General features: G+C 40.2%; 1 protein-coding gene across 1 annotated transcript in view; it reads right to left on the bottom strand.

The window, feature by feature from the left end:
* Positions 1-248: 248 nt before the first annotated feature.
* The window catches only part of LOC143282551 (uncharacterized), a 31,044-nt gene continuing 16,561 nt past the window's right edge, over positions 249-14,731 (bottom strand). Inside the window, exons 5-13 of the mRNA XM_076588236.1 lie at positions 12,905-12,997; positions 11,805-11,936; positions 11,234-11,258; positions 10,008-10,106; positions 7,003-7,104; positions 4,118-4,198; positions 2,877-2,957; positions 2,260-2,338; positions 249-1,664 (exon numbers count right to left, since the gene is read on the bottom strand). Coding sequence (XP_076444351.1) covers positions 2,303-2,338; positions 2,877-2,957; positions 4,118-4,198; positions 7,003-7,104; positions 10,008-10,106; positions 11,234-11,258; positions 11,805-11,936; positions 12,905-12,997 — 649 coding nt within the window. The 3' untranslated portion in view covers positions 249-1,664; positions 2,260-2,302. The remainder of the gene's footprint in view (positions 1,665-2,259; positions 2,339-2,876; positions 2,958-4,117; positions 4,199-7,002; positions 7,105-10,007; positions 10,107-11,233; positions 11,259-11,804; positions 11,937-12,904; positions 12,998-14,731) is intronic.

Below are 14,731 nucleotides of genomic sequence, written 5' to 3'. Positions count from 1 at the left end.
AATTTTTATTTTTCATCCTCCATCATCACCAATCATTCTTCTTGCACTTAACTCTGACCTTTTCTGGAACGCTTTGTTAAAAGATTTGAGTTGAAAAACCTAATTCATCATCACAAGACATCACATAGGACATCACATCTGCTTTCAGAAAATATATATATTTATTTATTCATGTATTATATGAAAGGAGGAAAAAAACGACAAAAGAAAACGAAAATTGGGACAAAAAGTGCTAGGTAGACAAATATCTTGCAAATTATGTGTATGCTAAGACACATGCACACAAGCTCCGATATGCCTCCGATGCTGACCATTTAGTCGATGTGTTTCGCTAGGTGACCCCAAATTAAGCATTAACCTAATGCATTGATCAGTATATATACCTGCCTAAATTCATAAATGATTAACAGGCAAACACACACACACACACACACAACACACACACACACACACACAGAGAGAGAGGAGAGAGAGTACGTCCGCGGACAACTCGCAAGTACATTGGCCCAAAGAAAGAAGGCTCGGTTATCAAGACCAGAACAGGAGACAATAAAAAAAAAAAAAAAAAAAAATCAAGGCTTTCTACAGCAAAATCATTGAATGTCTGGACTGACAAGATCGACAGCAAGAACCAGTTGAAGTACCAGATGAAGAAGATGAACTGTATCAGCAGGATGGAAGAACAAGCCCAAGACAGAAAAAAAAGAAAAGAAAAAAAGATGAAGTCAGAAGATAAAGGCGACGAACCCGAAGGACAAGAAAACAATGACAGAAAACACGAGGACAGACACATACAACAGCAAACAGTCAGCTTAGAATCATTAACAGACAAGAATGGACATAACCAAATACAAAATGCTTTACAGACACAACAAAACAAGATTGGTCTCAGGATGGTCTAGTCATCGCGGATGACTTAAGCAAGAAAATAGAAAGGAAAAGACAAACTCAGAAAACAAAACAACGACAGAGAAGATGACATTTCTAACACAGAAGTTCCAGAAGCCGGGGAACTGTTTATACCTGAATGAGCCACAGAAACTCATCGGGGTGGGGGACGTCAGGTGTGTGTGTGTGGGAGGGGGGGGGGGCGGAAGAACCAGCTCATAACCAATTACATATGTAATTAACATTCAGCCCCAGTCAAGTGAACATAGTGTTTCAAATAGCATTGTATCAGGTAATAGCTAACAAATTTTACTGAATCAGTATATACAGCAAAGTCTGTCCATCAACATTATTTACATATTTGTTGACTAAAGGAAAGAAACACAGAACAAAAAGAGAAATGGGGAAAAGGTTGGTGTATATGTCTGTAGGTGTCTTGCTTGATAGTTTTATCGATTCGTTTGTGAAAGCAGCTGTTGGGCAAGGTGGGTGCTGGCAGTCACCTCACAATCACACCATTCTTAGGCTTGGTGATTATTTCACTGTTCGAAGACCAGGCCTGACATTGCTGCAGAATGATTGTCAGCCTGAGAGAAGGAGTCAGTCTGACACCAAAAGAAGAGAGCGAGTGGCAGGAATGTGTGAAGTGCTGGGCTGGGGGAGAGGAGAAAGGTTCCAGCGACAGATAGAGTGGATGTGGGTTTCGACCGTTTTCGTTGATACAGCTACAATGGCACAGTTCATTCCGCCCTTCATGCCTGTGGCTGTTGTTCAGGCTGCAAAAGAGAATGCAGCATACTTTCATCCTCCCCACTGCCATCATCACCAGCATATTCTTAATCACCATCACCATCATCTGTATCATTTCCATCGCCATCATCATGATTTTTTTTTTTTCAGTCTCTGTCATAGCGTATTATTTTCATCATCACTCTCTTCTTCCAATTTTTTTTTTTTTTTTTTTTTTTTTGTTGTTGTTGTTGTTTTTTGTTTCCACCATGAACATTGCTTATTGTCATTTTTGGCTCACCGTTCTCATCATCATGATCGTCACCGTTTTTGTCAATATCATCATCAGTGGTATCACACTTATTTGTTATTTCTACCTTCGTCATCACTACCGACATCACCACTACCAGAGTAAATATCACCATGATCATTTTCATCATCATTACTTCCATTCGTCCCTAGATAGCTTTGATTCGACCAAGATGTTGCTGCTTACCTTGCTTACATAATCACCAACGAGTCACAATAACATTCCATCAAAATTTCGGTTTATTCATCTACCATCGTTCTATTTAAGTTTGTCTCTAGGTGACTGGTTTTATCTATCTACCACAACTGTTTATCCACAGATCAAGAGCTCACCTTCTTCGTGGACGTAGAACAAGCACCTTGAATGTCCGCCTCCTCAATGTCTCCTCCTTTTAGATTTTTTACTGATCATCTGCGAATCAAATAACCCTTTGTATTCAGTACCCCGGCCTTTTTACACACCCTTGTATACAGAGGTTCTGTAAACTATTTTCAGTAACAGACCTTCACAAGAAAAAACATATAATAGTGAATGCTATGTGCTAAAAGTTCATACAAATGACGGAAAGGGGAATAATCGGTTTCAAACAAACAACAGAATTTTTAGTCCCAGGATTGCTTGTTCCTGAATGCCAGCTGAATAGTGAACAGAGTTGAGTTTAATGATCTTATTTGTTATTTCTACCTTTGTCATCACTACCGACATCACCACTACCAGAGTAAATATCACCATGATCATTTTCATCATCATTACTTCCATTCGTCCCTAGACAGCTTTGATTCGACCAAGATGTTGCTGCTTACCTTGCTTACATAATCACCAACGAGTCACAATAACATTCCATCAAAATTTCGGTTTATTCATCTACCATCGTTCTATTTAAGTTTGTCTCTAGGTGACTGGTTTTATCTATCTACCACAACTGTTTATCCACAGATCAAGAGCTCACCTTCTTCGTGGACGTAGAACAAGCACCTTGAAAGTCCGCCTCCTCAATGTCTCCTCCTTTTGGATTTTTGTTACTGATCATCTGCGAATCAAATAACCCTTTGTATTCAGTACCCCGGCCCTTTTTACACACCCTTCTATACAGAGGTTCTATAAACTATTTCAGTAACAGACCTTCACAAGAAAAAAACATATAATAGTGAATGCTATGTGCTAAAAAGTTCATACAAATGACGGAAAGGGGAATAATCCGGTTTCAAACAAACAACAGAATTTTTAGTCCCAGGATTGCTTGTTCCTGAATGCCAGCTGAATAGTGAACAGAGTTGAGTTTAATGATTTATTTGTTATTTCTACCTTTGTCATCACTACGACATCACCACTACCAGAGTAAATATCACCATGATCATTTTCATCATCATTACTTCCATTCGTCCCTAGACAGCTTTGATTCGACCAAGATGTTGCTGCTTACCTTGCTTACATAATCACCAACGAGTCACAATAACATTCCATCAAAATTTCGGTTTATTCATCTACCATCGTTCTATTTAAGTTTGTCTCTAGGTGACTGGTTTTATCTATCTACCACAACTGTTTATCCACAGATCAAGAGCTCACCTTCTTCGTGGACGTAGAACAAGCACTTGAAAGTCCGCCTCCTCAATGTCTCCTTTTAGATTTTCGTTACTGATCATCTGCGAATCAAATAACCCTTTGTATTCAGTACCCCGGCCCTTTTTACACACCCTTCTATACAGAGGTTCTATATAAACTATTTCAGTAACAGACCTTCACAAGAAAAAAAACATATAATAGTGAATGCTATGTGCTAAAAGTTCATACAAATGACGGAAAGGGGAATAATCCGGTTTCAAACAAACAACAGAATTTTTAGTCCCAGGATTGCTTGTTCCTGAATGCCAGCTGAATAGTGAACAGAGTTGAGTTTAATGATCTTATTTGTTATTTCTACCTTTGTCATCACTACCGACATCACCACTACCAGAGTAAATATCACCATGATAATTTTCATCATCATTACTTTCATTCATCCCTAGACAGCTTTGATTCGACCAAGATGTTGCTGCTTACCTTGCTTACATAATCACCAACGAGTCACAATAACATTCCATCAAAATTTCGGTTTATTCATCTACCATCGTTCTATTTAAGTTTGTCTCTAGGTGACTGGTTTTATCTATCTACCACAAACTGTTTATCCACAGATCAAGAGCTCACCTTCTTCGTGGACGTAGAACAAGCACCTTGAATGTCCGCCTCCTCAATGTCTCCTCCTTTTAGATTTTCGTTACTGATCATCTGCGAATCAAATAACCCTTTGTATTCAGTACCCGGCCCTTTTTACACACCCTTCTATACAGAGGCTCTATAAACTATTTCAGTAACAGACCTTCACAAGAAAAATATAATAGTGAATGCTATGTGCTAAAAGTTCATACAAATGACGGAAAGGGGAATAATCCGGTTTCAAACAAACAACAGAATGTTTAGTCCCAGGATTGCTTGTTCCTGAATGCCAGCTGAATAGTGAACAGAGCTGAGTTTAATGATCTGTCAGCCTTAACACTTAAGGTAAAAGTTTCCTGTGTTTTGGTCACAATGAAAGACAGGACGAGTGGTTGTCCATGAGGTAACCGGGGACGGAAGAGGTCTAGCGGTAGTGGTCCATTGACTGACGTCCAACGGCGCCAGGTCCTGTAGCACTTTAGAGCATTGTTTGATACTCTAGTGAGGATAGTCCCGTGATACTATTTCAGGGCGAACGGAGATTTTCAATACATCTGTCTTCCATAAGCTACCTTCAGGGCTACAGGGCAGCCTGTCTCCGAGCTCCATCGCCGACCTTTCTAGCGACCAGCAAAGATAGCAACTGCAGACATAGGCTACACACCCAACTCATTTCGTCTCGAGATGTTCAAAAATAGGGGCCGTGAAACTACTGACCAGCTGTGACGTATCAACCTGTGCACTCCCCATGCTCACGGAAATCACTGAACATCACAAGAAGCACAGGCCGCCCGCATGGAAAATCCGCTCTGTCCTTTTGGCCAGCGGCTGTGTTGATTTCAATCACAGCAGGGAGTGACCATCATAGATACATGCACAGACTACAACACTCATTTTCATTATCCAAAGCAGGGGTCAGTGAGCAATCATTCCATTTAGACACTTGCTGAGACTTTATCCAAGACGACAAGGTGGGTCTGTTCTTGCCAGCTAAAGGGAACCAAGCATATGTCAGCAAAAATCAACTTTCCATGCCTGGACACATAAGTTTTGCTTCCTTTAATATATGTGTGTATTCCTCTATCAGATGTAGCTTCTGGCCAAGGTCTCCATCTGGTATTTGCCTTGGTGCTCTTCATGGAGTTTGTCCATCATCCTTGTCTGCAAAGTGTGTGGAACAAGGACACATAGATCCCACAAAACGAGTTACTTCAAGGGACAGTTCATTCTTCATGTGAACGGAGTGCTCCATAGTGAAGTCTATTAATAAACTGGGCCTCCCAATAAACTTGTGTAAACATAATCATAACAGGTTTGGATCTTTTCTGGTTGCTTCTGCTACCTCATAGGCTGTCCACATAACATTCTTCAGCGAATCCAAAAACTTTGAAACAATGCTGCCCGTCTGACTCTCAGAGTCCCACGTACTGATCACATTTCTCCTCACCTCCACACTCCGCATTGGCTCCTCACTGAAGCGAGAATTAAATACAAAGTTGCGTGTCTCTGCAATTCTGCTTTCAACTCCACAGGATCTACATAGCTGTCTGACCTTATCAGTGTTTCCATCTGGAACAACCTTCCTCATCATATCCGTGCATCTGATTCTATTTCTGCTTTTCGCTCATCTCTAAAATTCATCTTTTTAAAACCTATCACTAAAACTCATCTTTTTGTGTTGGGGTGGGGGAAGGGGGAGGGGGTTTTGAGAAAGAGTGGTCATGAATGTGTTTATGTAACTTGTAATATTTTTCTTTCATGTAAAGTGCCCTGAGCTCTTAGAGAGAAAGGGCGCTATATAAATGTACATTGTTATTATTATTTGGTGCTAGTTTCAAGCAAACCGAGTAAAACTGGTTAGTGTTACTGTTTTGGAGATTTGACTGCAGCCTCATACCTTTCCTAGCAGTCTCCATCATTTCTCAATCAGTGCATACTGACCATGATTTTCCCTATATCAGTTCTAGATCGGATGGAATGGGAACCAGCGCCCATTAAACCTTGCAAGGGCAACCGCCATTCCAGTGAAGAAATGTGCCCTATACGAAATCCCTTCTTCCTCTCAGCATAATAGTTGTCATCAACAATCAACACAATCTTTTTTCCATTTCTGTCATGGCACACACACACACACACACACACACACACACACACAGAAACAATAACAACAACAAAACACACACACAAACACACACAAATATAATTATATATATATATATATATATATATATATATATATATATCTTTTATGCTCATAATCCTTATTACAGTAATAGTCATGCTCATCATAACTGCTGTCATTGTTATATGTGGCTCATCCTTGTCATAATAATCAAAATATGTAACCAAAGAGTGATTAAAACTGGGACCGTTTGGGCGTTTCATGTCAGTGATGAGCAGCTGATACATACGCTGCATTAACACAATTTGATGAATTCATGAAGAGACAACAACGTCAATCCCAGAACAAATCTGAAGCTCTTGTACGAGAGGGGTTTTTTGGGGATTTTTATGTTTTGTTTCTGTTTGTTTGTTTTCATCGATTTTCTGTATGCATGCACGTCGTGGGACACAGCAGAGCGTCTGTGGACGATCCATTCCTCATGGAAATGAGATGCTTCAGAATACTCCTCGGCATCTCTTACAATGACCACACAATAAATGAAGTCAGGAAACCCACCAAGGCAGCACGATGGTGGTAATCGAGACTTCGGACCACAGCGAAAAAACACAGAAAACGAACAGATATGGCCACATAACAAGATCTGATGGGATCTTCAAGACAAAAAAAAAAAAAAAAAAAAAAAAGCGAAAGAAGTGGACAAACAACATCAATGAGTTGACAAGAGAAGGCGTTACCTGAAATCAGGCCCTACCTCATGGTCTTTAGACATGGAGGCACCTGATGTGTCCAGCATTGCAGCGTCACTCACATAGAAGTTTACTTTACCAGTGCAAATGATGGGGCGTTTGGCGATCTGCAAAATACAATGTAGTATATCCCCCTCCTCCTTCTCCTCCTCCTCAACATCATCATCACCATAATCTTGATCTTTACCATTACCTTTTTTTTTTCTGCCACTGTCATCAAATCATCAGTCTCCTTCTCTATCATCATAATCAGCACGCACATCACCACTGCTGTTATTGTCATTTCTGGCTTATCGTTGTCATCGCCTCGAAATATAATCATCCTCGTCTTCAACACCATAGTCATTAGCGATACCACATATTGTAAATTCTACATCGGTCCTCACCACCAACAACGCCACCACAGTCAATTGTCACTGTAATGTTTTTAATCATCATCATTGTCATTCTTTTTTTCACGACTGCTGTTTTTCTCGCTAAGAACGTGCAAATCAGCCACATGAATTGCTATCATATTTTCCGTTTGTTCATCTAAAGCATACACATACACATATCTTGGTGTGATAGTTGACAATAAGCTTTCCTGGAATGAAAATATCACGGCACTTATTTAAAAGATCAGCAGTCACATGTAATGTCTTAGAAAATTTAGATCTTTTAATGTGTGAAAGCAGATGATCCAAATATTTTACACATCTGTTGTCTGCACCGCTATAACTTATGGCGTCGTATGCTTGGGAGAAATCTTGACCGTACATAGCAAAGACATGTTGGAAAAAAGTCATTGGGAAAGCGGGTGGGGCAGTGGGCAAAAGACAAGGCACTTTCGCAGTAGAAAACTGATTGACAGACTGATCGCAGAGAATTTTGACAGACGAAACACACCCACTACATGATGACATTAGTAGTCGAAGGTCAGACAGGAGTTGCAGGTTCAGAGCTCCACGCGCAAGAACATCTCATTACATGATTCCTTCCTTCCTTCAGCCATTCACGCACACACTTCAAGTTAGGACAATACCGTCCCCCACACTCACCTCCCAACACCATCTGAACTTCACCGAAAGGTGAGTGCCTGGGTGTAGACATTTTTGCGTGAAGGTGGGATTGTGTGGTTGAGGGCAAGCGTTACTGTGTGTGTATGTGATTGTGATTTATTTCGTTAATGGATTTCATGTATCTTAATGTTGATTTACTGAATTCATTGGCGTGATTTATGTTGTGTGCGTGTGCGTATGCGTGCGTACATGAGTCCATGCATGCATGCATGCATGTGTGTGTGTGTGTGTGTGTGTCTGTGTCTGGGTGTGTCTTATGTGTGTGCGCGTGCATTTTACTCACAAGACAAACTCTCTGCTTGCGCTTCTAGCAGGCAACTGTTTGCTGCCTCAAATGAACTCCTAGGCAAAATTAGGGCCACTCATCTCCCCACATTCCTTTCATATTTAGAAAGAAAATTGTTCTAACTCAGCTGCAAAACCACCTCTCTGATAATAATCTTCTGGAAACATATCAGTCCGCCTACAGAAAATTCCACAGTACAGATACTGCTGTCCTCTGTTCTCAAGTCAAAGGCCAGTTGTAGTTTTTTAACTGGTCTGCTTGCCAGGGCTGATGAGAGATGTTGTTTCAGTACTTGCTCTGCTTGACCTGAGTGTGGCATTTTTAACAAGAACAAGAACAAAACTTTAATCTCCAGGCCTCCGGCCCCTAGAAAGAGGTCAAAAGTACACAATATGGTGATCACTCAACCACAACAAAATGTAAAATACGTACTAACTTAACCTGTAGAACAAAAGTGCTTCTCGTGCATTGTAAATTAATTCTAACTTTCATCATTGTTGTCACAGAATTCCTGTCGTATCTTCAGGGCATTAAATATATAAACGCATAGTTTACGAATACTGTAAACAGAACCATTCTTCATCAAGTGAACATACGATTGACCTTCAGAGTTCAGATGTTTTTGCCGCAGGTCATTGTAAAGGACACAATGTGGGGTCTTAACAGACTTGATAATATTGAGAAAGTTCATTCCTTTGCATGTAAACGTTTTTTGAACATTACACTTAGAGTACCAAACAAGTTTGCATACGGCGAATTAGGACGTTATCCACTATATATAAATAGTGCAACAAGGTGTATCAAGTACTGGTTAAGGTTGCTGAATATGAATGTGCAACGATTACCCAGACAGGCATATTTGATGTTGTTTAACTTGGACGAAAGGGGAAAAAAATGCTGGGTGTCTTTAGTAAAAAATACTTTATTTAGACTTGGGTTTGGATATGTCTGGTTGCAACAAGGCGTTGGTTGTGAGCAAACATTTTTGTCATTATTTAAGCAAAGAATGAAAGATATATTTATGCAGGAGTGGGACGAGTCAGTAATGTCTAAAGATATATATCATAACTACAGACTGTTTAAAACTGGTTTTCAGTGTGAGCAATATTTTGAATATGTGGATAAAAAGTATTTTAGGGACTGTTTAGTAAAATTACGGCTTGGTTTGCTCCCAATAAATGGATCATTTTTTAGAAGAACATTCAAATGTAATTCAAATTACGCATGTAAACGTTGTAATGTAATCGAAGATGAAAACCATTTTATAAACAATTGAGTGTGGCATTTGATACCCCAAACCATGCTATCCTGTAAGAGATTGTCTTTAGGAGTTGATTGCATCGCCTTGGACTGGCTCAGGTCATGCCTGACTGGCCGTGGACTGTCTGTCATTGTCAATGGTGTTTAAATAAAATATGTTGGTGTTTACAACGAACCTGTGATTGCAAGAGTGAATTTCCACGTGGATTAGTAAATTTGTTTTTTGTTTGTCTGTTTGTTTGTTTGGTTTGGGTTTTTTTTTTTGTTTGTTTGTTTGTTTGCTTGTTTTTTGTTGGTTTTTGTTTTTGATTGATTGGTTGGTTTGTCATCATTCTATATCGCTGTCTCCAGGTGACTGGTCTGTACCTATCCACCACAACTGTCTCCACACAGGTCAGGGACTCACCTCCACCAGGGAATGCCAATCAGTCCCTTGACTGCCTGACGCTTGTCCTTGTTTTGGGCCTGTGTTGTTCTTCTTGATGATGGACTCAGTGTCAGCGATCTGTGAATCAAATGCCCCATCTGCAGTCAGTACCCCTGCTCTTTTTTTTTCTTTCTTTTTTTTTTTTTTTTTTTTTTTTTAACAAATCCCGCGATGCGGACAATCCATTACATATTTACTTACAGAACTGCATAAGAAAATAAAAAGAAGGAAAAGAAAACATAATAGTGAAGGAAAGCAAAGTGCAAGTTAAGAAATCTTGCATCATAAACTTATTGTATAAAGGTACTTATTATTCAAAATGAGAGAAAAGGGGAGAGAAGACCTTAAACCTTTCTAAGACAGCAATTAGGAAGCAGTTGAATTCTCTATAAGGGAGGGGAACCATGCAAGTTAGATTTCCAGTGAATGCTGCTTGCTGACTGTTCCTTCAAATGGGGGAAGGAAAGATAATGCTGATTTCCAGCAAACGACAGGATTTCAGTCCAGGGGGAACTCATCGGGATTACATGTTCCGTAATGCCAGCTGAATAGTAGACCGAGTTGGGTTTAACCATCTTTCAGCTTTCACTCTACAGTTCAAGGTTATCTGAGGTTTTGTCACAATAAAAAAGACAACAAAACAAAAACGAGCCTAATTTTTGCATCAACCCAACGCGCTGAGCAGGCCTTGAAAGTCTACCCCACCGTAGGGTTGTGTAAAAAAGATAACATAGAAAGGGACAAAAAAAACAACAACTACAATTGTGACACCCCCCCCCCCCCCCCGACCCCCCCCCCCCCAAAAAAAAAAAAAAAAGAAAAAAAGAAAAAAAAGAGAGACTAAAGCAATAAGAAAACGAAAGGTCAACAATGGAAAAAGATCAACATAATATAATGTGCAGATTTATCAAAAGACGATATGGATACTGATTAACTCTCTGTCTGTCTGCCCCTCTCTCTCTCTTTCTCTGTCTGGAGGGAGGGCACGCGCGCGCACACACACACGCACACACTCTCTCTCTCTATCACACACACACACACACACACACACACACACACACACACACACACACAGTGTGCTGTAACAAAAGGACAAGGGAGTGCTGTGACATTACCTGGATAATAAAACCAACGTCACACGTCGTCATACATCAGTGATTTGTTGTTTTGTGGTCAGAAAGCTTCTGTTTGTTTTATTCCCTTACCTTGCTCAGTGCTTGAGCCACGTACCTGAAACAAATCAGTCCGAAAGAATCAATGTGTCATCTTTAACTCGTTGTTTCTATGGTCCTAGAACGTAAATGTGAATGCATGTAATCATCTTCTGTATATTATATGCATTACATGTACTGACCCGTACCAAGGCTCTGTCAAGTCCACAATTTTCTCCATTTCCATTTTTGGTGGTGATATTTAACCGATTGTTTTTGGTGTTTTTTTTCAAAGGCAGATATCCAGAAATTTGCTTAAAGGGGCCGATTTTCCGCTCCACAACCACTCGTTTTAATAAAAAGTTTGTCTTTTACATTTTCTTTTTGTTTGTCCCAGATATGCCACACTTTATAATTACCTATCGCTCTATTTATTAAACATCAGTTACTACGAACCTGAGTGGGAAGCTACCCTTCAAGGTTGTTATATGTACATTTGTGGATCTTTGGAACTCAGATGCAATAGACGTTTGATATACACGCACCTTGGGCTGTTTTTTGGGTTTTTTTCAGATATGAAAATTTACTTTTCCTGTCAAAACCAAGTCAAAGCCAACACACATACTCATCATTGACCCTGTCAGTTCCGCTGGACGATGGGTCTTGTTCCGCAATCAGCTGAGGATTGTTGGTAAGTAGAGTGGTACCGCCAGGGCTGTTAGGGCCAGGGACGTTCTCTTCATCTTTACGTGGTGTCCTTTCACACACACACACACACACACACACACACACACACACACACACACACACACACACGCAGTATGTGCATAAAAGCCACTTTCTGAATACGTGTTTGTGCCACAATCTTCATTGTATATCATAATAACTATAACTGCCGCGTCTATAAATCTTAAGGGTTTGATGACATTAACTGAATGAAAGTTAATCTAAGCGAAATCAAGCGTTTTTATCCCAGGATCTGCATTTCTGTATATCATAACAAACATCTTTGGTGTCATGTACTATACGATGTCAACCTAATGCAAACTGCGCCAGTTGGTTTGCTCTGATCCTTTCTTCTTCCGAAGGCAGCCTTCTGGTGTTCGGCGCATCCCTTCATCAATTTCTACCTCAGGGGATTTTCGCACTGACGACCAGGGCGGGTGATTCCAAGGGAACTGCCTTTGTCGCGGCTGATACAACTGTTTCTGTTACTAAGGCCCCCTGTGCAAACCAGTGAAGCTTTGCCCTTCTATTTTTGCTTTGTATTATGCATCAGTTTCTTATATCACAACAGTATATGACAACAAAAAGGGGAGTTGGTGTGATTATACTCCTTGTTTGGTTAGATATACCTAACGTGTCAGACTCATGTCAAAGTTGAATGCCTGCCCGTCCGTCTCAGCTGTTTTTGTCGTGGTTCATATGGAGCAATCTTTGTTGGCAATAGAATAATTCAGCGCTTATAGGCTGGAATTTTCATAAGTCGGCTGAACAGATAACGGACTTGGCAAGACGTCTTAATACGGAGTTAGCCGCCACAAAATTTAGCAAAACCTAGCAAAACATAAGCCCCCTGTTTGTGTCTGTTTCACGTGGTAAGTATATTCAAACAAACTGAGAGTATACCTATCTCCACTTACTGCTGTGTCTGAAAAGTCTTTAGGTGGGTTTCATGTCATTAAATAAATGGAAGTCATACCAAGTCAAATCTAATGTACATACCCATCTATCGGAGCAATGGGTAGTGGATCCTGACCCTGTCCCGCATCATCACTTGGAGCATTTCCTGTCAGTGGTTTGGTGGCGTCAGCGGCCCTGGGTCGCTCTCTTTATGTTTCCTACGTTTCCTTTCACACACACACACACACACACACACACACACACACACACGCACGCACGCACGCACGCACGCACGCACACGCACACACGCACGCACACACACACACACACACACACACACACACACACACACACACACACTGTTTAGTTAACACCTACTGGAGCATGGCGGGTTTCAGAGAAAAAGCATAATCAAGAACATAACAACAATTATCATGCACCAAGTAAGGTAAGAAAAAAAAGGTTAACATTCGTTCTTCTGCATGAAAATATATTTTCCAACATTGAAGGTCTTACTGTCTTAAGTCACACACACACACACACACACACACACACACACACACACACACACACACTGACTGAAACCATTTATTGTCAGATTAACTGTCTGTTGTACTGACATTTTCGCAACCATTTGAATAAAATATTAACTGAGCAACACAAGGAAATTCTGATTTGAGGAAGGTATGATTTTACAAAAAAAAAAAAAACAAAAAAAAACCACACACACACACACACACACACACACACACACACACACACACACACACACACACACAAACAAACAAACATATTTAACAAATCAAGGTACCAAATTTCATTAATATCATTATCTCCAAAAAAAATATTCTAACGCACCCACATACTCACATACGTTTCTCCCCCACCCTCTCTCTACATACATCCATGCATGCACACAAGTGCCCATTATAATTCCCCTATCTCATTCCCCTGCCCACTCACTCACACACACACACACACACACACACACACACACACACACACTGTCTCTCACTCTTTCTCATCAAATTAAGGTTTCGTAATGTAATCAAGGCGACATATTACATGTTAGGGTCGAACAGTTCCACTAGTTAGAATAATGGGAACTTTGCTCTACAAGTAAATCTGACGCTATCACCCAAAACGAAACACTACTTTGGATTAAATAAAACAGAGGGGAACCTCTGCAACAGAAAGGGGATGAAACAAATTAGAAAAACCGACCAATTGGATGGCTTTTAATTAGGTCAACTGCGGTTTTTGTCAGAGACCAACCATTTTCTTTGCTAGGGTGAAAAACGCTGGACATGACTAATGGAAGATTAAAGGATGTAATCATATCATGAAGGGGTTTGAAATGTAAATGTGTATCTGGACATTCGAGCAAAAAATGTGGGATGTCAAGGGTCTTACCACAAATACATAGTGGTGACGGTTTCAAAAATCTGCATAACCATGCATTAGTTCTTAGCCTGTGTGTCAAGTTTCTTGTGGAAATTGATCCTGGGGGGTTAGTGCCTTTTCTTGCTGGAAGAGAGAGATCCCACCAGAGCTTCTTTTTTGAGTTTTCTAAGAACTGTTTCTGTCTGAAATTCCAGATATATGTTGAGAGAATAGTACAGGCTTCAGAAACAGAAATAGGAATATTGTGATTGATTGAATCTGAATTGTTCGATGCCGCTTCCTTGGCACAAAAAATCGGCCATTTCGTTGCCACGAAGATTAGAATGTCCAGGAACCCACATGAGTGAAATGTCGGAGCCTCGCATAATTAACTGGTGGATTAAATACAAAATTTCGTACATAATATCTGCTCGTTCAGATGAAGATTGATTATTTAAAGCCATCAATGCTGATTTTGAATCAGATAGTATAAGGATTTTTGCAGGCACAAGAGGCATATCACTAAAAAAGGTGAAGGCCATCAGA

The sequence above is a fragment of the Babylonia areolata genome, chromosome 5 (assembly GCF_041734735.1).
Source record: "Babylonia areolata isolate BAREFJ2019XMU chromosome 5, ASM4173473v1, whole genome shotgun sequence".
Lineage (NCBI taxonomy): Eukaryota > Metazoa > Mollusca > Gastropoda > Neogastropoda > Buccinidae > Babylonia > Babylonia areolata.
Note: the sequence above shows the minus strand (reverse complement) of the source record. Positions and strands in the feature narration are given on the sequence as shown.